Source organism: Protopterus annectens, chromosome 11.part0, assembly GCF_019279795.1.
Source record: "Protopterus annectens isolate FY-2018-M chromosome 11.part0, PAN1.0, whole genome shotgun sequence".
In the NCBI taxonomy this organism is placed as follows: domain Eukaryota; kingdom Metazoa; phylum Chordata; order Ceratodontiformes; family Protopteridae; genus Protopterus; species Protopterus annectens.
In genome coordinates, this window is record NC_056745.1 from 185,172,241 (window position 1) to 185,197,498 (window position 25,258).

General features: G+C 38.5%; 1 protein-coding gene across 1 annotated transcript in view; it reads left to right on the top strand.

Annotated features, from left to right (window-relative positions):
• Positions 1–14,477: 14,477 nt before the first annotated feature.
• The window catches only part of CRY1 (cryptochrome circadian regulator 1), a 200,930-nt gene continuing 190,149 nt past the window's right edge, over positions 14,478–25,258 (top strand). The window contains exon 1 of the mRNA XM_044087589.1: positions 14,478–15,166. Coding sequence (XP_043943524.1) covers positions 15,009–15,166 — 158 coding nt within the window. The 5' untranslated portion in view covers positions 14,478–15,008. The remainder of the gene's footprint in view (positions 15,167–25,258) is intronic.

Genomic DNA, 25,258 nt, shown 5'->3' on the forward strand with positions numbered 1-25,258 from the left:
CTACCAACAGAATAAGTTATCCTTACCTTCCAGAATAAAAGCTCATTCTACCAGATCTATGGCTACTTCTGTAGCATTTCATTCCAGAGCCTCTATGGATGATATCTGCGCAGCAGCCACTTGGGCAAGACCTCATACCTTTATCTCTCATTACAAATTGGATATGGCCTCCAGGGGACGAGCACCTTTTGGTTCTATGGTGCTCAGGAATATCCTTCCTTAGGGCCACCCAGGACTGAAGTAGCTGGGGACTCGGTCCTAATAGTAATTAATGAACAAAGATTTACAACATCACATAAAGAAGTTATGTCTTACCATAATGTTCCATCTGTGTTGTAGATCTTTGTTCATTCATTCCTTCCCACCCTCTTTCCCCCTGCCTGGACTCCTGGTGGACTTTAGGAACTCCTGGTTAGGGTATTTGGTCAAACAGAGCCTTCTACTATTTTTGTATTACTACGTCTTTTATATAGGGGCAGGCAAACTCGATCTGGAGTAACTAGGAGAGGGGCATTGTGGGTAGGTCTTAGCTGAGAGTTTTTGGCTGGCGCGAGCTTGGAAACAGCTGTATCAGTTCCGAGGATGGAACCAAAGTCCTAATAGTAATGAATGAACAAAGATCTACAACACAGATGGAACGTTATGGTAAGACATAACTTTTTTTTTTCTCTTACAGCACCAGGCTAGTTGATGTTTTGTTATATTTTCTTACAGGATGTAACTGCCCAGATCAGTAATGTTCTACAACAAAGGGGGGCAGTTTTCAAACCTGCTTTTCTCTCAATCATAGTTTTTAACTTCTTATCACTATAATATGTCACAGAAAGAATTAGGGACAGATTTTAATTAATACACAAGCAGACTTTAATGAACCTGTATTTTCTGAAGTAAAACAAATCTAAGACTCTAATGACTATTATTCTTTGTCAGTAAACCACCACTACCTTGTCCTGAAACAGCCCAGATTTTAGGAGGGGCACATCAGAAATTTAGAGCTCAGTATGCTCTGAATGATCTTTTATTTTATTGTTACACTTTGTCTACATAACTTGTCACTTTATGACTGCTGCTACAGCTGCACTTCAAGAGATACTGCCAAGCTTGGCAACTTGGTCACCAAAATAAAAACTACTAAACTTGGAGGCATGTTAATTGTTGGTTTGATATAAAACTTATACTAAAAATGTTAGTTATGGTCACTCATTCACTCAGCAAGAGGTTCTCTGGTTCAATTCTCAGCTGGGGTGCCTTCTGTGAGGAGTATGCATGCCCTCCCTGTGGTCGCATGGGTTTCTTCCGGGTGCTCCGAGTTCATCGCATAGTCCAAAGACATGCAGTAGGTGGACTGGACACTCTAAATTGGCTGTAGGTACAAATGTGTATGTGAGTGAGTGGTACAAATGAACTACAGCGGCAGGGCTAGTCACCTGGTGGTGTAAACCTTGGCTTAAGATGATTGTCACTGTTGAAGTTACACCCCAACCCCATGTGCAAAATGGGAAAAAAGGGTTGAGGATGGACTCATTCACTCACCACTATGTTAACACTGAGATGCTTCTAAAAAATTAAAACTTAATTATGTGATAGTTTGCCTGAACTGTGCAACTGGACAACTGAAAACAAACTATTAATAAATCCAAAGAAAACAAATGTAATGTTATTTACAACTCCTCGCAAAATACACAAAATGCAAGCAATATTTCTTAAGACAATAATGATACTATCATACACTATGTAACTGAACAGAAATACTTAGAACTCACTCTAGACCGAACCCTTAACTTTAGAATGTATACAGCTAAAACTACTGCAAAATAACTCACTCCTTTAAAATTGTGCCATACAGTAACACATCGCTTACCCTCTTCTGCTAGAACCTCCATAGTAAAAAATTTACTGGTGCCAAAACTAGAATGTGGTCTATCACTATTTTATCTGCACTCTGCTTACAACTCACAATAAAATTCAAAGAGTTCAAAATAAGATCTGTAGTTCTGAATTATTAGCAGGCCATCAGAAGCACCACTGAGACTTCCTTAAATGGACTGAATTGGCTACCAGTCCCTCCTAGGGCTTCTCTTCTACTGGGTACATTATTATTCAAAATCCGTAAACATGGTTATTGTCCTTCTCTGAAAAATATTCTACCACTAAAAGAACAAAGCTACTCTTTCAGAAGCAGTCAAAATTATAACCTAATGCTAGGCAAACCTCCCTTCAAAACAGTTTTTGAGGAAAGAGACAAAGCCAGACTAGGACCTGTACATGGAGTCACTTTCCCCAAAAAATAACAACACATCAAAAAGTAAAAAAGTTTAGACCTAGCCATAAAAGTAGCTGAGTGTACTTGCTTTCCTGTCAATAGTCACAAATGACAACTGCATCTCTTTTATAGCCTTGCATAACCTAGCAAAGAAGTCAGTCAGAAGGCACAAAAGAAAGCTCCAAACAAAGAAACAAATTGCCTTCTTGCATTCCCCCAAACACTTTTGGAAAATGGTTAACTTACTAATAGGAACAAAACCTCCTCATGATACCCTGTCTACAAACACCATTCAATGTGGTACAACAAAACTTTCTCCAGAAGATTTCCTTAAAAAAATGTAGCAATCTCCCATCAATGAACTCTACACCTCCAATAGATCATGCATGCCCACCCTGCCACCATTTACCCCCCAACTTCCACTTCAAATGCATACATCCCCAAGAAGTACCTACTGTATTTGAAAATATTTCCATGACACCCCTCCTGGATCTGACATAAACCCCTGGTTTATATATCACTGCAGAGAGCATTGGTGTCTTCCTCTCACCCACATGTATAATCTATGGGTCACATAAAACATCATGCCACACATTTGGAAAACTCTAATTAAACCTCTCCCAAAACAAACCAGCCCAAAAGATACCTTTCACTTTCATCCAGTATCCATTCTCGCAATTCTGGGCAAACTTCTTGAAAAGATAGTCTACTCCCAACTGTCCATCTATAATCAGCAGTACTATCTGCTTTCCTTCAAACAACATAGATTCTGGCCTGGAAGAAGTTCCACAACAGCACTTTGGTTCCTAACCAATGATATCCTGCTAAACTCTGATAGTGGCCTCCTTAAAGATGCCCTATTTATAGACCTAACAAAGGCATTTGATCTCATTGACGACTATCCTCTCTAACACAAACTAATTGAAATTGGTATTAGTCCAGAAGCTGCTCCCTGGTTTAAAAAGTTCCTTATGGACCAACACTTCAAGTGAAAATAGGATCCTCCCAATCAAAATATGCACCTACTACCAAAGGAGTACCAAAATGATCCATTCTTGCCCTCTCCACAAACATCCTTATCTCCCCCATCTCCTGTTTATTCTGTATGCTGATGACATGGTCATTTACCAATCAGGTCACTCTCACACTAACATTTAATGCCAACTCCAATCAGACTTACATGAGCTCTACCAATGGCTCATAAACTATAAACTACTTCTCAAACTTACCAAGACAAAAACTAAGCTTTTTGGAACTCCAGAGGAAATTCACCTAGCACCTGACTCTTTAACTATCTTTGACCTACACAGCCATTTCTTTAGAGACAAAGTCCACCTTCAAATACTTAGGACTGTGCCTTGATCAGCAAATGAATGCCCATTTCAATATAGACAAAGTAAGAGGCAAAATAAACTCCATCCTCTTCTGGGTCAAAAAGATCTTTTCTTTTCTATCCCAACTAGCCAGAGCAGCCATTGGTAAAAGAGTTCTCCTTTTGCAGACTGAATATGGGGTCCCAATTTTTGCTTCTGCCTCTAAGAAAAACATTGCCGTACTCCAGACCATCTCTAACAGCATCTGCAGATTCACCTCTCTGTGAGCATCACTGCATCATCCTAGGAAAATCTAAATGGCTACCCATAAAACAAAGATCTAACCTACTTTTAGGATCCCAACTCTACAAATTACTCCAACTCCAAACATTTACTCTTCTTGCTGCTAAACTTTAAGCAAAAAACACCCCATACAACCTGAGACACTACTCACGAGTCACACCAAATCTCAATAACCCCAGAACCATGCCCCACAGCACTGCATATGCTGTCTCCTCTCAGAAGACTACTCTTTGGCAAGCTCTCCCCACTAATGTTACGGAAATCAACACTTACCCCTAATTCAGAATGCGCCTCAAAAAGCACTTCTTCACCCAAGCCAAATGCTGCTGCTTCTGCACAGGACATATCACCTAACCTATTTCCTTTCCAAGTCTCTTCTCTCTCTCTCAAGATTCACTGAAGATTGACCCAGTTTAGAAACAAATGTATATGTTGTACATTACACTCTGCTGGACTGTACATTGCACTGTGCTTATTCACTGGCATGTATATGCACATTTTATATTTCACACAAGCTGAGCCTGAAATTGGCCAATATTGATCAGTTCACTACCCAGGTAAACAAATATAAATAAATAAATGATTAAAGCAAAGTCTTGTGAATGTCAACCTCACTCTAATGTCAAATAATTCATAATGTACAATTGTTTGTAAACAAATTTAAATGTACATTCTGTATATATCTCGCATATCTTTTCTCTTTCTTTGGCACACTTCTCTTGGATGGGGGCAACCACCCCAATCCAGGACCACCTGCCTCTACCATTCACAAATTCTCAATGCAAACCTCTCTCCTTCACCTACCCCTTCATACCGACACTCCCTCACCCAAATCACTAAAAATCTTCTCTGTTAATATTCAAAGCATGGTTAATAAGATAACAGAACTTCACTCTTTGATTTCTAACACCACTTCTCACATCCTTACTCTATCTGAAACCTGGCTTAAACCTCACATCCTTAATACAGAAATCTTACCTCCTGGCTACAACATCTTTCGCTCAGATAGAACCAACAAGAGGGGTGGGGGTTGCTATCCTCTAGTCTGGTCAACTTAAACTTTCCCCATTCTCTATCTCTGTTCACAGCTTTACACCTGCAGGAATTCTTATCATAAGCTGTCACCTTAACCCTCATAAAAGATTTGCCTTTGTCTCTATATACATATACCCCAGGTGATAATATTTCTGTCCTAGAAAACTTTCTCTCCTGGCTCACTCAGTATGTCCCTTATGAAACTCAGAGATGTTGACATAGACTGGCCTAAACTGTCTACCTCATCCTCTACTCACAGTCTCAACCTTCATGGATTTCACCAACAGATATCTACCCTTACTCAAACTAACAAAATCTCCTTATCTGGAGCTATCCTTGACTGGATCCTTACCTCCTACCCATTATTACAACCCTGATGTACTTCCTAACTCGGTAAGTGACCACGTCCCTACCTATATTCATAGATTCACCTAAAGACTATACATACAGAGTATATCGAAACCTTACCCACTTTGACCCAGGTACATTTAACTCCAAACTTTCTAGCATTAAATGGTCCTTCCTATATCATCCCCCTCTCAGTGAGGCAGTAGAATCCTTCAATAAAATTTTCCTTGACACACTCGACTCAATTGCCCATTTTAGAAAAATCTGAATTAAATCTAACTTTGTCCCCTAGCTCACAAAATAAACCCACTGCATTATGCACAAAAGAGATGGTGCCTGGAAAGCCTGGCTTAAAAACAAATCCTCTCACTTTCTTCAAGGATACAAAGAGCTCAGAAACATGAGCAGAAAACTAGTCAACAAAGATAAGAAAGCTTTCTTCTGCTCTAGTCAATGTAGCCCACATAAAAATCCAAGGAAATTCTGGACTACCATCAATAACCTCCTTCACCCTGGAAACGCATCCACTCCCAACCCCTTCCCACATAACACTGCTACTGAAAATGCCACTCTCCTTAACAACTATTTCATAGAAACAATACAAGAACTTACACAAAATAGTACTTCTAACTCAACTCCTCCATCACCCCATAACAAAATCCTCCACAACGCTTTCAGTTTACAACCGGTTCCCACTTCCATTATTAAATCTCTCCTAAATAAACTTAGGTCTTGCTCCTCCTCTGCCGACCAGCTACCCCTCTACTTTCTTAAAGTCGCTGCATAGTCTATTGCATACCCTGTCTCTATACTTATCAATCGTTCCATTTCTGAAGCCCATGTCCCAAACATATGGAAATCCTTTTATATAATCCCTCTCCACAAAGGTGGAAACACTACTGATCCTTCTAACTTCAGACCCATTGCTATCCTGTCCCCCTATCCAAAATCCTGGAAAAGTACATCCATACTCAGTTACTCAAACACATTCTTGACAACAACCTCCTAACTCCCATCCAGCATGGCTTTAGACCCCACCATACTACAGCCACTGTACTACTCTCTTTCACCCAAACTGTAGCTGAAGCCTGTGAAAATAACTTGCTTGTCTCCTGTTTATTCCTCGATCTAAGGCCTTTGATACTGTCTCCTATTCCAAACTTCTAACAAAACTCTCTGACCTTTATCTCTCTACCTCCTATATTAATTGGTTTTCTAGCTACCATTCCAGCAGGCAGCAATCCATTCGCTGGCAAACTGTTCTCTCCCCTTTCCTCCCAGTAAATACTAGTGTTCCTCAAGGATCTATCCTTAGCCTCCTCCTGTTCAATATTTTCACTAATAAGCTTCACTCTGCTACTAACCTCTCCACACTTCTACAGTATGCTGATGATTCCAATCTTATCACCTCTGTCCACAGCATTCCTGAACTTCTAGCTCTCACTCAACACACCTTCTCCTCTACTGAAACATGGCTTTCTGATAATCAACTTATACTAAATCCAAAAAAAAATTAAACTCCTTCTCATCCTTCCTAAAACACTTGCTCTGCACAACCCCTCCTTCTCTATCACCTCCTTCAACAACACCACTATCAAACTTGAACTCCATAACAAAATACTTGGAGTAACCATTGATGATGAACTAAAATTCAGTATACATATCCAACAATGTATAAAAAAAAAACACCAGAAACTTGGTCTTCTCTATTGCAACCAAAAATGTTGATATTTACGTATTATCACAACCACATACGCTCTCTCCACCCAAGAATGGAACAGGCAGTCATGAGGAGAAGGTTAACACTTGCACCACACCTCCAGCCTCACAAAGACATACTAAACCAGCACTGGCAAAAAATACACATAAAAACATGAAATCATACTCGGAGGCTCTAAATAAAAACCTGCAAAAGCATCAGAGCCCTCCAAATCAGACATCCAAAAAACCTGCACCTTCTGTCACAAACCAGACAACACATAAAACACAAAATCAGTGTGTTGCACAATCACAGCCCTTAAGGCGAAATAACATACCTAACACACTAGTAATAGGTGACTCTATAGCCAGGCACACTGACGTCCCACTCACTAGGCTGGACAAGGACAAGGTTACTGTTAGCCGCCTGTCGGGAGCCAGAATCCACCACATAACACAAGCACTCAGGTCACTACAGAACAAGTAGAAATATGATCTGTCATTGTTGATGCTGGTGTGAATGACCTGAGACATACCTCCCTGGACTACATGAAAAGAGATATGGAAGAGCTCTCTGATCATGTAGCCCAGGTGGGTATGACCCTGACCCTGAGTAGCATCCTGCCCTCACCAAGAATGATACCGCAGTATAAAGAAAAAATGATTAATTTCAACAATTGGCTAAGCTTTTGGTGTCATTCAAAGGGAATCCAGTGTCTGTCAGCCTGGGACGACATGCTCGACAAGCCTAGTTGCTTCACAAGAGACGGCTTGCACCTGTCACCCCTAGGCTTTCGAATACTGGCCAAGGCTCTTGCTTCCCCCATAGTGCCTTTTTTAGGCATGGCTCAAAAGTCAAACCCACCTCCGTAAACAGCACAAATAAAAAAAAAATAAGGGTTATGCTACTCAACACCAGGAGTTTAAATCTCAAAATGCACATGCTCAAAGCACTCCTCAGTATGGAGAACGTTGACATCTGTGCAGTAACTGAAAACTGGTTCAGGGCTCCACAGAGCACCCCAGCACTACTAGGCTACAACTCATACCACACATTTCGGCCACAGAACATGGACCGAAACACAAAAGGAGGGGGTGTATCCATATTCATCAAGGATACCTACACCTCCAGGTTAGTGGCACAGCATGATACCTCTCAGATCATCCATGTGCAACTAACATCGGGCAAATCTGCAATGCAAATTGTGGCTTGCTACAGATCACCCTCCATGACCCAGGACCACCACTCCACTTTTCTGGAGACACCAAACTACCGAACACCCTGATATTGGGTGATTTCAATTACCCTACCATTAACTGGGAAAACTACTCAAGTACAAACTCCCAGGTCCAGCGCTTCCTGGAATTTATAAATTCAAATACCCTGGATCAGCTGGTAAACTCCCCTACCAGATGTGAAAACATATTGGACCTGGTCATCACCAACATGGGCGTCAGGTGTTCCACACCGGAGGTCAACCCGACACTGGTTAGATCAGACCATAAACTAATCACTCTGGATGTCCACACCACACCACCACACCCAACCATGGAAACCACAGTGAAAAACTTTTCTATAGCAAACTTCACCTTACTTAAGACAGAGGTGGTAAGCTTCACAGCCCCCACGCTAAAGGATAACAATGTCCAAGATGCAGGAACCTTTATAAATGCACTCTATGAGCACTTACAAGGATGCATGGATCGTGCCATCCCTAGCAAAACCAAGACTCACTCCCCTAAGAGAAGGAAACCAGTCTGGTGGACCCCTGCAATAAACAGGCTATACAATAGAAGGAGAAAACTAGTTCAGAAAAAAAAGCAAATCCCAAGAATGAAAGACATCCCTGATCAGTATCAATAAGAAACTAAGGTCCCACATGAAATCATCCAAGGCTAACTTCGAAAGAAAAATAGCCAAGGATTCAAAAGATAACCACAAAGCCTTCTTTAGCTATGTCAAGAATCTAAGTGGCAACTCGCAGATATGCTCTGAGCTAGTGCAAAATAGCACAAAATATACTGAACCTACTGATATTGCCAACATCCTGGCAGATAGATTCAGTGCAAACTTCACCCCCCTCTCACCCCCAAAAGGGCCCACAACAATACAGGAAAAGTGTAGTGTCCTGGAAATCACAGACACACAGGTGAAAACAGCCCTTTCAAAAGCCAAAAGCACAGCGTCAATGGGGCCAGATGGTGTCCCAGGCTGCTTCTTGCATGAACTGCAGAATGAACTAACCCCCCCACCTAAACACACTGTTCAACCTCAGCCTCTCCACAGACTACATGCCCATAGAATAGCGCACAGCAATGATTATTCCGCTCCACAAAGGAGAGACCACAACTGACCCTGGTAACTATCGCCCTATAAGCCTGACTAACCTGGTCTGCAAGGCTATAGAGCGCATCATCATGGAACTCATTAACAAAGACATTGGGAACCTCTAAACACTTGACCCGACCCAGTTCGGCTTTAAGGGCAGATCATGCCTACTAAACCTGGTTGACTTCTTCAAGACAGTCACCAAGGCCATAGATGAGGGGAAGGTGGTTCAGACAGCCTACCTTGACCTCGCCAAGGCTTTTGACACCATTCCCCACTCAGGAATTATAGAAAAACTCACCAGCCTGAACATAAACCCCTATGTCACGAGATGGGTTGCCAACTGGCTTACAGACAGAACTCACACGGTAAGAATAGCGGGCTCCAGGTCCGACTCTAAACCAGTCACAAGTGGTTTCTCACAAGGCTTGGTCCTGGGAACCCTGCTGTTCGGCATATACTTCTCAGTTGTACAGGCAAACACAGGAGGACTATGGCTAACCAAGTTCACTGGTGACTGCAAACTGGGAGCCATAATTGACTCTCCAGCTGACACGGACATTCTCCAAATGGGCCTTACTGAGATGGACACCTGGTGTCAAAGTCATGGTCTCAAGCTAAATGCCAAAAAATGCATAGTCATCCCATTTGGGAAAAACAAAACACCCATGAATTACCACATAGGTGGCATCCCCCTTAATACAGAAGAGGTAATAAGAGATCTGGGGACCCAGGTAGATAGTAATCTCTCCTTTGACAATCATATTGCCAAAGTAATTAGGAAATCCTTCTATGTAGCCCATCTAATTACTAAAGGATTCGCATCTAGAAATAAAGAGGTTATAGTGCCCCTCTACTCGTCACTCATCAGACCCATCATAGAGTACAATGCCCCATTTGGGATGTACCTCACAAGACACTTCCAACAGCTGGAAAGACCACAAAAGTACCTCACCAAGAGGATTACTGGCCTCAAACATATGTCTTTTGCAGCCTGATTGGAAAAACTTCAGCTGTACTTAGTGGCATATCGCTTACTCAGAGGTGATCTCTGCCCGACTTACAAAGCCATGTCCAACTCAGAATTGATGGACATGCTCCACCTAAAGAAATCCAAGTCACTGCGAGCCACTTGCTCTAGTGAGCTAAACCTTGCCACAACAATAAATAGAACATGCTGGAGGGATAGATTCCTGTTACAGAGACTCCCCATGCTCTGGAACAAAATTCCTAACTACATTAGGCAGAGCCCCTCACTAACATTCTTCAAGAGAAACCTTGACGAGTGGATGGGTAACAGAAAATACACACCTGGGATCACTGCACTGGCTCTTCTTGACAGAGGCTCAGTTAATTAATCAATGAGGCGTCGAAAGCTGACACACTCTGGCTAGGCTTATAAATGCCTTAGGGCAGATAGCCCAGTACCTATCTATGAACTTTATATAAACATCATTTAGTCTGCATTTATGTAGCAGTTTGTGGTACGGAGTTTTATTTCAGCCAGTTACCCTTATGAAAATGTCGCCACTGAATAAGGTATTGGTATACTGTAGTTGTTTATCACACTTTGTTATTTTTGTTAAATGTATATTTCAGTTAGACATTCACCATCATCTTTTATATGCGAAACAGTACAGCAGCAACCGCATTTAAATGACTAACTGCTTCCTCTTTTCACTTCTATCTTCCTGCCCTCCCTAGGTCACTTTCACCCTTTTCCCCACTAATGTAGATTACTGATCTCCTTTTTCTCTCTCTCTTTCTTTCTCTCTCTTCTACCCTTCCTCTTCAACCTTCCTATTTCTCTCCTGTTTACAAAGGTTTGCATATAATTTTAATATTTTCCTTTAACTAACTACTTTTATAATATTACTAATGAGTAGTCTCAAAAAAAAAAACATTATTATTATTCTTTTTTTTTTTGTTTGATCAATTTATTTTTTCCCTCCATACTCTGATTTTCAATTAAATAAATAATAAATAATTTAAAAAATGATGGGATGCACCATAATAAATGCAGCACTGTGGGGGTTTACTAGCTGTGTCTGGCTGGGGCAGCTAATACATATTCTAACTTATTAGTTAGCACTTTAAACATACCCCTCTACTAACCCCTAACAGGAACAGCCGAAAGAAGAACAAGTGTACTAAAAACCTGTGAACCTTGCATACCACTGTGGACTGTCTGGAAGTTTTACTTCGTTCAAATGCCATTCCAGATATTAATGATATCTGTTCTGCAGGCTTTTTTTATTAATAGAAACTACCAACAGCAAAACCAACCTATTGTTTCTTTTTTAATTAATAATTTTTGGAAGTATGTCACTCAAAATCCAAGATAAATCACACAAGCTGCTCAGCTGTGCGTGTATAACGGGCACACAGTCCATTCCAGATGACGGTAGTTATCAATTGCGTTTCCTTCCTTGTATTCTAAACTTAAAAACCAATAATACCAAATGAAGTAGAGACACAGACATCCAACTTGTTTTCCAAAGCTTTGCAAGCTACATATAACATACCTCGGCAGGAGAAGGGCTTGGAAATGAGCAGCATCTCCTGTCCGTAATGTGGTTGCAATAATACACAAGTACCAAAATTTCTTAAACCCTCCCTAGCTCAGTCACTCCTTCTACCCTGTCTTCTTTAAGCTGCCCCCATCCTTACTAATGTTCAAACATCTCTTCTTTCCAAGCTAGAGCAAACATATAATAAAATAGCCAGATTTGCCTCCAATCTTCCATACAAATCCCATCACTGCCTCGCTCTTAAGACACTCCAATGGCTTGAATTCCTTAAACAAGTACTTCTTTCTCAACTACGTATTGCACACTCTATCCTGAATGATCCCTCTTCCTGCCCCTCCATCTCTTATCTACTGTCCTAGTATAATCCTCAACGCCATCTCCATACTACCAGCAAACATCTCCTTGACATATACAAACCCAATAAAAACATTGGAAAGTCCCTTTATAAACACTCCATAGCTCATGCTTGGAACTTACTCCCTCTAAATATTAGAAGCACTCCTCAAAAATACCTGTTCAAGCAAGAACTTAAACTTTATCTACAAAAGATGTGGTCCTGCCCATGTCAACCCCCACTTGACTTATTCTCCCTTCTTATCTTCAGAATTTATTTTCCTCATATACCCTGCACCTTCTGTTACTTTTCCCTCTTTTTCCTATTTTTAAATGCACAAAAAAAACATAATAGGTTCTAATAGGTTCTTGTATTACTATTGACTCTTTGTACATTGGAATGACCACATGTATGGTATTCCACTGAATTCATACTCTCTCTTTTTTAATATTTATAGATCTGCTATCTGTTAATTGACTTACGTTAAGTCATGCTAGCACCTGTTAGTAGACTTATATTATACAAACGTGATTGGCTGATTGGCCGTATCGTTGTAAATCGAAAGAATGGAAAAGAAAAAGGTCCGCGGACTTTGACTTTTTTAGGTTAGTATAAATTTAACTTTCAACAGAGTAAATGTTAAATTAAAATGGATAAGCAAGATTTATAAAATAAGCAACGGATCTCTAATATTATTGCCTTCTCGCATGTTTAAACCCATTTACATAGCGTTAAAAGTCTTTTAGGGCGAGAAAACAAGCTCAATGTTTGTCTTAAGAGAGTTTAGCAATGAGTAACATATTTAGACAATTAAAACGGAAGTGTCGGAGATGGTTTTTATTTATTTTAAACGCGTCTCGCCATGTCTAACTCATATAAAGACATAAAAAACATCTAAAAGATCTGATAAGATCTTGCGAGATTGCCTTTCGCCGCTGCTGCCCCTGATGTACTTGCCAGAACTGCCGCTGATGCCAGAGAATCGCGGGCATTATACTTAACCATTATTTATTTTATGCCATTATTAACAGTTTCTTAGTTAAATCTAAATATATAGCAATAATACACTTCTGGGTGGGTAATGCTAGAAATTTACCCACGGTTGGCTTGTTTTTGGTCGAGGGCAAACCAACCGTGGGTAAATTTAGCATTACCCACACCCAGGCGTGGGTTATTGCTATATTATTTGTTGATTATATCTTGACAACTTTTGTATTAATTGTCAATTTTCTGGAGCTTTTCTCCTCGGGTCTCCACTGAAAATGGACCCCTGGCTCAGCTGGAGTAAGCCGGTTAACAAATGTTTATATATATTATGTACTTCATTTAGCTTTCGCTTCCAAACTGCAAGGTGTCCTATTATGTATACATTATCAGCCAAAATGCAATATGTTCTCTTCTGTACATGGTATCCTGAAGTTCTGTAAAGTTTGACCATCTCATCTATCCGGTTAACAAACGGAATGTAATAAACACACATAAATACGTTAAAATACGCAAGTGTTTTTACGGTTCAAAAACACCATACACGTCACTACACAGATATCAGAATTTTAGTCCTGAATAGAGCATAAAACCGAATGTGTGTGTGTGTATATATATATATATATATATATATATATATATATATATATGTGTGTGTGTGTGTGTGTGTGTATATATAAAGAGAGAGAAATGCACATAATTAGTATTCATTTGAAAAATTGACAGAATACGAGAGTGTGGATCAATATGCATTTCGGAAATAAAAAAAACCTTATGTAATTTTAATTACTGTCATTATTAATTAAGCGTAATCCACCTAATCTTTTCCCAAAAATCACTAGCTTTACAAAAGACACAACAAACGTTTGAAGCTTTGAACCAAAAACAGGGACAGCTGAGTAATTTATACTTTTTAATGCTGAACGTACCACATAACTACGTAAAATGTACTGGTTACCATACCAATAAAAAGGAGGGGAAGTGGGCATTGCATCGGCCCCGTGCTCATCCGGGAACTTTTTTCTCCGAATAAATTAAAATATTAGGGCGGAGTGGGGCGGTGACTGGACGTTTACACCATTCCCTTAATTGCCATTTGTTTAATCACTTACTATTTCTTTGGAGATGTTTTCCTCCTAGTGGGAAAATTAATTCCGCTTACAGTCCTTTATTACAAACATATCGCAATCTTCGAATAGCTAAAACATTACAGTCTCGATTACTAACTAGAAAAACAAAAACACATGAAAAAAACGTGACAGAGCGTTGACGAAAGGATGTCAGAATAACCAATAAAAATCTACGTATGACTTGCGTCAAGAAAGGGGAAGGCAAGTCTTGAAAGTAGAGCATCTGGGGAGTGCAGTACTTGCGTCAGTGATTATTAATTTAGTGTTAGTAGGAGAATTTTTATAAAGTGGAGATACCAGCGATATATTTTCGCAGATAATTTATTCAGAAATTGCAATTGTATTGATGTAATCAGAATGTTTAATAGTATAGCAGTGAGTTTTAGGTAATAAGATTTGCGCGTGCATTAGGGCTGATAGTTGGAGCTGACGCGTGCAGTAAGCAGCAAAGGCACTTGTTGAAAGAATAGAATTTGTTGTTGTTAACAGAGAGGATAATAATCGCACTACATTGATTTGGCTTGTATTTAGCATAGTTATGTAAAAGACTTACTTATTAATGCTTATATAATAAGTGTCGCAGTGTCCCCTGGGTCTTAGCGCGCGTTGTATTTTTTGAGTTTTTCTCCTCCTCCTCCCAAGTCAGAAGTGTTTCTTGTGGCTTGTAAGTGCACAGAAAGCTGGAGAATTCAAGTCGCACCAGCCCAGTGGTCTTACAGTCGTTGCCGCAGTCTGTCCCAATGGGGGTGAACGTAGTGCACTGGTTCAGAAAGGGGCTACGACTCCACGATAACCCATCACTCAAGGAGAGCATCGAGGGAGCAGAGAGTGTGCGCTGCATCTACATTCTCGATCCTTGGTTCGCTGGTTCCTCCAGTGTGGGCATCAACAGGTGGAGGTAAGGCACTGCTGCAAGAGCAGCAGTAATGCACTTTTATTCGGTTTATGGTTAGCTGTTTGTGTGCTCAGTGATCAGCAGCGTTAATTATCTTGTTGATGTCAGTAATGCATACTTGCTTAACGCTGTTTTGATAAAAAGCACCTAAATAAACTTGGAACATGTAGCTTGAAACACCAGTCATGAGTACCAGGATGGCATGACGGGTCAGTAAACTTACTTTTCTTTCTTTTATTTCTTTTAACAGAATCTCAAATTACGATCCTTGTTCGGTGTGCTCTTTGGCTCTCTTACTTAACAAACAAGTAGTCATTGTGCATTGACCGCAGTGTCTGCCCTGCTTAGGTTTGCCACCTTCTCAGATTCGCAAAGTGGGATTTTTCTTATGGAAATGAGACTTTGCAGGACAAATCTTACTTGCAACCAGTGCAGAAGCATTGACTTTCACTTTTTTATTAAAAATAAGAGCGCATTTTTATAGAACTGTAGCTGTTATATAACCATTGCAGGAAAAGTGAGAAATATTCTTTGTCTTAAAAATCTCAGGACGCTTATTTTCGTAGTACACGGCTGCACATATAGGGGCAGTCTACTCAAAGATCAATAGGTGGTAACCGCAGCTCTGCAAAACTCGTATTTCGTTGAAATCGGATGTTAACATAAACTATTATTTATCAACTGTATATCATTTTAAGGAATATCTCTCATTCCGTATCTTAAAAATCTTGTGTTCCATACAAAAAGGAGCTTGCACACATGCTTTAAGATTTTTGTAACAGACGTCTATGTTGCATAATACTGAATCATATTAATTCATAAAAATATTTTTTTGAGAGTATGAAGAGACCGTAACCATGTTGTGAGCTTCCTAATTGAATGTGTTGGTGTTTAGTGGGTGTTCCACATTTTGGCAGTTTGTTCTGCAGTGTTATACGATTTGGAGACTGAAGGTTGCCAACTGTATTGCAGTTTAATTGTGAACCCCTTATAAATGGATTAAAATGTTATCCTCTTGTAGTCTCTTCATAACTAATTCAGTAATCTCTCTTGTGAGTATGCATTGATTACAGAGTTCTCAACTTTTTACCTCCAGAATTTGGGACAAATCTAGACATAATTATGAGCAATTGGAGCACTATTTTAAATATTAGAACTGTTAACCTGAAGTTGACAAAAATAAATGTGAACTGATTATTGTTGTTAGGTTTAATCCATCAGCTTTTCTCATGAAAATCTTCCAGTTTTAGGAAGGATTGAGAGAGACGGAGCGAGTTTGACCCAAAATCAGGGAGAGTTGAGAGGTTATGGTTATAGAGCACAGGGAGTAGATGTCCTACTTTTCTCCAGTGTTTCACTCACATTTTAAAGTTTGTTCTGGATGACTACCTTGGTTTGGCACATGCAGTGGAGATTCCTATTACTCCCCTTTTTTCCCTTTCCTTTTCTTTTCTTCTTATTGAATAGTTTTCAGTTAAGATTGCAAAATGCATTACCGTGAGCCTGTCCTGCACAACAGTAACATTTATGCTTGGTGTTTCTTAGAAGTACGTCCACTGACTGTGCAGCTCAGTGTTATGTTAGCTGTTGCTGTTCTCAAATGATTAGTGCTCCTAGATTTTTCTTCATATTTTTATCTGTTTCTCGTAAAATTGTGGTTTTCTGGACATTTGAGTTTCAGACTTCATGATCAGAAAATGTATGCTAACATAAGTCTTGTTGTTCTAGCTACTTTTTAACCTTGTAAGAGCAGTATTTAAAATCTGTTCCAATTTGTGGGCCTTTGTCTCCGCATTATTTTAGGCTTTGTCCAGATTTCTTGCACTAAGAGGTTGAGAGGTATATCTATACCCAGAGAGTCTCACTCATAATCACTAGGTTTTTCATCTGTCTTAGTTCTTACCAGGCATTTTTCTGTACTGTACTCTCTGCATTGTTGTACAGTGCCTTTTGGTTTGTTTCTGTACAGTGTGTTGCTGTAAAAGACTTTCAGACTAAGGTTTAGCATGTTTTCCCCTCAGAATCACATTGGTTATGATTTGACACCAGTATTAATGTAGCTGGGTGGTCCTCTTGGGTATTAACCAGTATTGTAACCCATCTTCTTTGAAAAAAGTTATTTTCTGGTTGGTTCACTTCACCGGAATTTCTTCTAGCTTTTGAAATGTATTTATCTGTCCATATGTAGACACAGTGTGCTGTGGCCTTTTGTTACTCCTGTTGTTTTTGTAGACACAGTGTGCTGTGGCCTTTTGTTACTCCTGTTGTTTTTGTGTTGGTCCACATTGTCTAAATTTACCTACTATTGTTTTTGTGTTGGTCCACATTGTTAGGAAAAAATTCATTTGCCTGTATTTTCTTTTCTCTTTTTTACAGTTTTGTAATTTAATTTGTTCAAGTTGTGCAGATTTGAGTCGTTTTTCTGTGATGGGTGGTTCTTTCTGTGATGGTTGCTACAGCCATCTTACTTTCAGTCATGAGCATCCAAGTTTCATTGTTTTATTTTCCAGGTTTGTATGGCTTCCTGTTCTCTGATCTGTTGCTCATTTGACTTTTCACAACATCAAAGTGTTGCGACAGATGGATACTATGAAACACCATTTACTGGTATTCAGAACTAAGTTGGATCTTTCTAGTCTTAATAAAATGAGTGCCTAACAGAAGAATATGGAAAGTGGAAGAAAGACACATGCAGCATATTGTCATTTGGAGGGGGGAAAATGAGGGTAAATGCTGAAAAGTAAAAAAAGAGCAAAACGGAGCACATTGGAATGAAAATTACCTCTACAGATGAACTGCAAAATGTGTGTGCTGTGCTACATTTAGTGTTAAAATTAAATGGTGATAGTTCTGAGTGGGCTGCTAATGCAGGCTATTGAAAAGACAAAGTATGCAAGTGTCAAAATGTATTGGATTGATAACATTTTATAAAATAGGTGACCAGCACTCCCTGGGAAATTTAGTGTCAAATTGCACCCTATAAACATCTGACAAAGTCTTGTGATTAGAGATGTGGTGTCTTTTTTTTGTTTCTTTTTGGAAAGTCAGCTATTGTCACATTTGAATGCTTTTGTGGTATTTCTGAAGAATGGCAATAACCAGAATAAAAACTAGTGACAGTTTTCACAAAAGCAATTACTTTCGTAGACCAGTTTTCTGACAAATGCATATAGGAACATGTTTTCAGTACTCCTACCATGGCTAAACAATACAGATTTGTAGCATTTATAGCTCTTTTCTTAGCATACTAGTATAGCGTAGAACATAAGTAAAATAATGGGGTCAGTTTTGTTTTAGGGTGCACTCCTAAGTAACTCATTAACTTACCTAGCACTTAATTTATTCTGGGGAGACGGTTTGCTTAATGATCTGCATTTCAAAGCTTAGATTAATTTCCGGAATATTACGTTTGACCTCTAAGAGGCTGCTGTTCTAAGCAGCAGAGAAAGACTGTTGCTTCATGGCTGAGCATATGTCCTGGTTTACTAGTTCAGCCCCAAAGCTTAACCAATACTGAATAATTCTGTGTAGCTGTTTTAGTTTTCATCTTTTACATTTGTGTACTATTTTCACTTCACATCTGCTTCCTTGGGCTGGCTTGTAACAGAATTTCTAGTTTTGCTGTGCTCCTTCTCTCCGTGGTCTGTACTGCTTTGGATTTACTCATATTTCTGTTACTCAGCTATGCTTTCTTAATACTTTTTGTATTCTAAAAAGTGTCCAGCTCAAACTGTGTGAAGACAAGATGTCTAATGTAGTTTTCTAAGTCCTGCAACACGTATGGAGACTCCAGTTTTCCTGTTATTGGGGAAACCATGGAATAACTGTCATTCAGTCTACTTGCTGTGTTCTAAACAAAGCTTTTCAAATCTGTTGGATTTTCAGTTATGATGTTGTCTGATTCCCTGCCATCTGTATGATCTAACATCCAGTCAACTGTTATACATTGTCACCTAGTTATAACGTAGTAACCATTTTCGTATTTTATGTGTCAGTTTGGCACGCCAGATAATTTCTCTTATTCTTGTTGTAGTTAGAAACAGACTTGTGTATAATAAGCTGCAGTGGATTCCATTTTTTGTGTAGCTGCTACTATACGTTTGATTTCAGTACTGTTAATCGTGTTCATATGCTGTGAACTTCCTTACTGTTTTATGTTGTAAAATCTTTGTGTGCATATTGTTTTTAAAGTATTGTTAATGTTTTTTAAGTTATTTTTGACACTGTCCATCTTATGTCTGTGTCGCTTGGCATTCTTATTCTTATATTTAACTTTATACCCTGCTGCAGAACTATTCCTTCAGAAGAGACATTAAACTGAGGACCCATTTGCTTGAGTTGGTGGTAGCTGTGGTTTAATGTAGAAGATTCCATGGCCCTTGTCAAAAAAAGAGTAGGGGGTTGCTTATATACATGTTTTATTTTCCTTCTATTCTGTGTGCATTTCTACAATATTTACGGATATTTACACTGTTTTACAAATTTAACATATTTCAGTCTATTTCCCCATCTTTCTCCACAGCTGTCTTTTTATTTCAACCAACACTTCATCATTCCTACTTTTACTGTACAGCAATTCATCACCTCTTTCTATAGAACTCATACTGTTACCATCAAAATCCTATCCCAGCAGTCAACCTCACATCTTTTTGTCCTATTTCCCAAAATTATTAAACTTCCCAGTTGTACTCATTTTGAAGATTTCCCAAAGTCTTTTTTTTTTATTATTTTTACAAGCCCAACATAATGCTTTTTCTTTTTCATTTTCTCTCCTACGCTGCTTTATATTTCATACTACTTTTTATAGGCAACTTTAAGCAACTTTTATCTCCACAAAAGTTTTACAAAAATCTTCAGTTAGTTCCCTTCTATTTTTGTTTCAGTAACAATGAGATTAAAATGTATTTCCATCGATTATGCTAAATATTGCCATTATGATGATGTTCCATTAGTTTAAATTTCATCAATCTTAAAATTTCCGTAACTTCATCTTATCATATTCTGATTTTTTTTTCTCCTTTTCTGTCTCCAGACTTCACAAACAGTATTTTCCCTCTCAAGTTTACCACCCTTCTCCATCATATTTTTAATGCCCAAAAACCGTCCATAGATGCTAAATGTACAACTCACATTTCTATTCAAAACTCCTCCTCTTCCTTCCTTACCTCCTTCCATCTAACTGGATCAAGTCTTGATCCTCAAATAAAACTGAAAAAAATAGCTCATTCTTTTTCCAGGAAACATACAAACTCTCTTCCCAAATATTCAAACTTTCTGTGTGTGTGTGTGTGTTTAACATATATGCATTCTTTCTAGAAGGATAAATAGAAAGATTTCCACTAACTACTTGGCTTTTTATTTCATACAGAAATCTTCCTCACTGTTCCCTTACTTTTTATCTTTTGCCAAACGTGATTTCTAATATACCCATTTAATTTCTGGTAAATATATTCCATGTATCATTTTATTGCACCAAACCCTTTACTTTTTCATCTAATTTTTAATCCAGCTTTAGTTGACTCCTTTTACATCCTTGTCACAGTTTCCCTCATCTGTATTATGTTTGTGTTACAATAACTAAATCATCTGTTATACATATATTATTACAACTTTTTCCATTTCCCATTCTGTTTTTTATTTCACCAGTACTTGTTTGTATACCTACACTCATTACTAGCAGAAAGTCTGCTCTTTGGACACCCCTGTAACTTCCATTCAGTTTTTTAGTTTCTTTACTAACCAACCAGTTGCAGTAACGTTTACTTGAGATATCTCATAACACTTTATGGGTTTGGGAAAAATAGTAAAGGTTTTGATCCCTTAAGATATCCCATTATAAACATTGCCTCATGACGTAACTGAATCAGATGCTTTTGTTACATCATTTGCAACCATCCTTGCATTTTTATTTTACTTCTTTTACCGACACTTTATTTGTTTTCCCCTTACTGTATAAACCTATTCTGCATTACTGCTTCCAAAACTGTAAATTTTTTTTTGTATTTTCATAAAAATGTTATATTCTCCAGTTCTAACTGTTTTTGTGACCTCTGACTTCATTATACATTTTATCACCCCTGCACACATCTATTCATTTTCTGTCAATTCAACTAACCATTCATTCAAGAGTAAATACGCCCTTCTCCTCTGATTGTTGTTTTTGTGTCTTTCGGCTTTTCCCGGTTAGGGGTCGCCACAGCGGAACTCCGGTCCACTAATGATTGGCAGATTTTTACGTGCCGAGTTGCTGGCCCTGATGCACAACCTTCAACGAAGGTACGTCCATTCACACGTCTCTACACAGAAGGCGCTCTAGCTGAGAATAACAGGACAACATCTTACTGTGAGTCGACAACGCTACCCATCTAAGCCTGGTGCTGGTTCTACCTTTCCTTATTTTATAATATCTTCCAATTCTTTCATTTCAGTTCTTTCTTCTAACTTGCATTTTGCTCTGCCTAAAATGTTCTTTATATTCCACCTTCCCCATTCAACCTCGTCCATTCACAAACTTATCAAATCTGCTCTGCATTGTCTGTACTTGTACCATGTTGTTAAGACCTGGAACTCCACACCTGTATCCATCAGATGAACACCCTCCCTCCTATCCTTTGAAACAATTCTGAAATACTTCTTAGCCAAAAACTCTCTGTTCTTTATCAACCCCAGGATAAACTACATCCCTAAATGTGAACCGGTACCTGTTCATACCTTACACCTCCTCACTCTTCCTTCTTCACTCACTTCCTTACTTTTATCACACACTCTCTCCTGGCCTTCTTGATAAATATACTACAAGCCTGCTTTTCTCTCACTTCATATTGCAATTCCTGTTTGTATTATGCTAACTTAAATTTAATTTGTCTATAAACTGGCTAAAATATCTCTAAATATTAAATGATTATCAAATTTATTCTTAACCAATATTTTCATGGTATGTCAATTTGATATTATTATTTAAACTGTAGATGTTTTTGTATTATTTTTGAAGATTGTAAAGTTATTGTTCATGTTTTATAATACTTTGGAGTTTTTCTTCATGGACCACCTCTGAAACTGGACTCCTACCCAGTCGGACTTTCCTAGTAATCAAATGTCAGTAAATAAAGATAACTATATATTGTTTGTACTAAATTTTTACTAGCTCCATAACTTCTTTTTATTTACATTTTAATAGCCCATATCAACCAACATTCCATCCATCTTACCTTACCCTTCTCTGCTTTTAACCTCCCTTCCTAAAAAGGAGGAAACGTCTTCCTCCTTTCCCTTTAAAAATGTTTGTACAACATTTACTTTTTTCTTTATTGCTCCCATACATTTTTTTCCATTTCTCTTGCATTCACTTCTTCCACTCCTTTCTCAACATCTTAAAAATGTTTGTACAACATTTACTTTTTTCTTTATTGCTCCCATACATTTTTTTCCATTTCTCTTGCATTCACTTCTTCCACTCCTTTCTCAACATCTTAAAAATGTTTGTACAACATTTACTTTTTTCTTTATTGCTCCCATACATTTTTTTCCATTTCTCTTGCATTCACTTCTTCCACTCCTTTCTCAACATCTTTCAACATGTTTTCATATTTCAGTTTAACTTTGTCTCCACTTCCAAAAAGTATTATATTTTCTTAAACGCGGCCCAATTTTGTATCCAGCTTTTATAAAATACTGTCACTGTCTTCTTTCCATAGTCAACTACTTTCCCTCTTCATTTGTTTTTTTTCCCTTTTCATTTTTATTGTTTCTTAATTATATCTTAATACAGCCTGTATTGCCCATGCTTTGAAAAATGTACATCAACCACAAGCACTTCTACTTTCATGTCACCTGAATACATAAAATAATCTATTTCCGTCTTTAAAATTCCTCTCTTGTACATCCATTCTCAGTTTTCCAAATCAAGTCGCCTCTTTTTTATCACCTTTTACATTCTTATAAAGTCCCCAACAGCTACTGTTGACATGTTCACTGTCGCATTTTCTCATTTTTCAATTTTTTTTCTTTCTAGTTTGTGTATACATATTACTGTTAGCCTCACACAATTTTCATTTATCCTTGAGTCACATTATAATCACTATTCTTGTCATAATTGTTACATCTAGTATTTTTACTTCATTTTGTACTAACACCCCTAACATTTCATATCCCACTCACCATAATTTTTCCCCATGCAGCTTCAATTTTTTTTTTCTTTTTTCTTGCTTAACACACCTTGTATCCAGCAAGCATAATACATCTTTTTTCATTTTGCATCATTCAAAAACAATTAAACCTCTCACTTCATTTCTTATACTGTTCATATTTAGTCCCATAATACTTGTCATCATTTCCTTTTTTGCATCTTTTTCCTCCTTTTTTCTTTCTCCTTCTCCACCTTCTACCAGTCTATTTAACTGTTTCTGCGTTAGTCTTCCTCTTCCTTGCTTGCTAATGTATCATACTTATTTCTATCTGAATCCCTTCTACCATTAGTCCTTAGTTTTGCTCAGTTATGTTTCCTTCACTTTCTTCCTCACATCATCACTTGCTTCCTAAACATTGTTCTATACTTTTGTCTTTCCTCCCTCACAAGTTATTTTTCATGTACCTATTTTTTTTCTTGTGGCACAGAACAAACAAAACTGACCAGACTGTAACCTATACAATGTTGTACAATTTCTAGCAGTGTGGCCGTGCTCACTACATTGCCCTCATCTTCTTTTTGTAGGTTCCTGAACCACTTGTGAATCATCCCAGTTTGTTTGGCCTCAATACCTAACAGTTGCTCTTTCCTCACAGCAAAAGGTTCTCCTGTTCGATTCTCTGCATAGCTTGGGAGTGCCTTCTGTGTGGAGTCTGCATGTCCTCCCTGCGGTTGGGTCGCGTTCGAAAGACATGTGTGCGTAAATGGGTGTGCCTTCGTTGAAGGTTAGGCGTCGAGCTGGCACCTCTGCGTTTCGTATAAAAATCTACTGCCAATCATTAGCGGACCAAAGTTCCGCTGTGGCGACCCCTTACCGGGGAAAAAGACAAAAGACAAACAAACCTAACAGTTGCTCTTTCCAGTTACTGTTATATTTGAAATATGCAGCAATTTTTTATCATACATATTCAGTGTAACCCAGACTTCCCATCGCCCATAAATATATTTATCACACATTTTGTCACACACTTCGTCACATATTGTGAGGGAAAAAAGTTTTTAAGTCCAAATCCCTCCATGTTCTAAACTGCAGTTTTCTTTTCAGCCGCAAGTAAAAACTCTGAAAAATGGTCTTTCCAGAGTGATGATATTTCTTGTTTCTACTTTACCCATAATTTTTTTTGCACTTGGAAAAAGCCTCAGAAGTTATTTTACAAACTCCTTTAGATCCCATCAAGGCTCGTGTCTTTTAAAGTAAATCGTAATGGCAGTGTAATATTATCCCTTGTTATACATGTCAGTAATAGATAGCAGTGGTTTTGCTTCATATTTTTACCATTGATGCTGTAATTCTGCTGCTGACAAATGCTTCTTTTTGTGTTGTGTCCTGCTTGTCCCTTGCCTTACAGCACTTGCATATGTTTTTTTTTTTCTTTACTTCATTTCTGCCATCCACAGTACCCAGTTGCTGAGGCATATTTTAAAACTGATTGTGCCATCAGCCAACCTTGCTTCTTACTTTCAACCCCTGTAATCTGCTTCTTTGCCACATTATCAGCTTCATAATTGGACTGTTTCTGCAGTACTGGACCCATCACAGCATTCCACCTCGCCTTCATTTGGTTCTTCTTATTTCATTAAATTCCCAATATGTCTTTATCCAGACCTCCACTCTCTCTAGCTCTGTAAAGGAGGATTTCATCTTGCTGTTATTCTCTCTCTCCAAAATGTATCCAGTAGCAACGTGTGCTCCTTCCTGCATCCTGGAATCCTCCAAGTACTGGTGACAGCAATCTGTCCCCGCCTAGTGTTCATAAGAGTATGGGGAAGTTCCCTAGTAGTCCTAACCCGATCAGTAAAGGCTAAGTAAATAAAATTAAATGCATTACTCCATTGCTGATAACCATTGAACATGTTAGAAGGTTATAATTGTATTAGTATTTAAATAATGCACTTACAAGTGTGTGTGT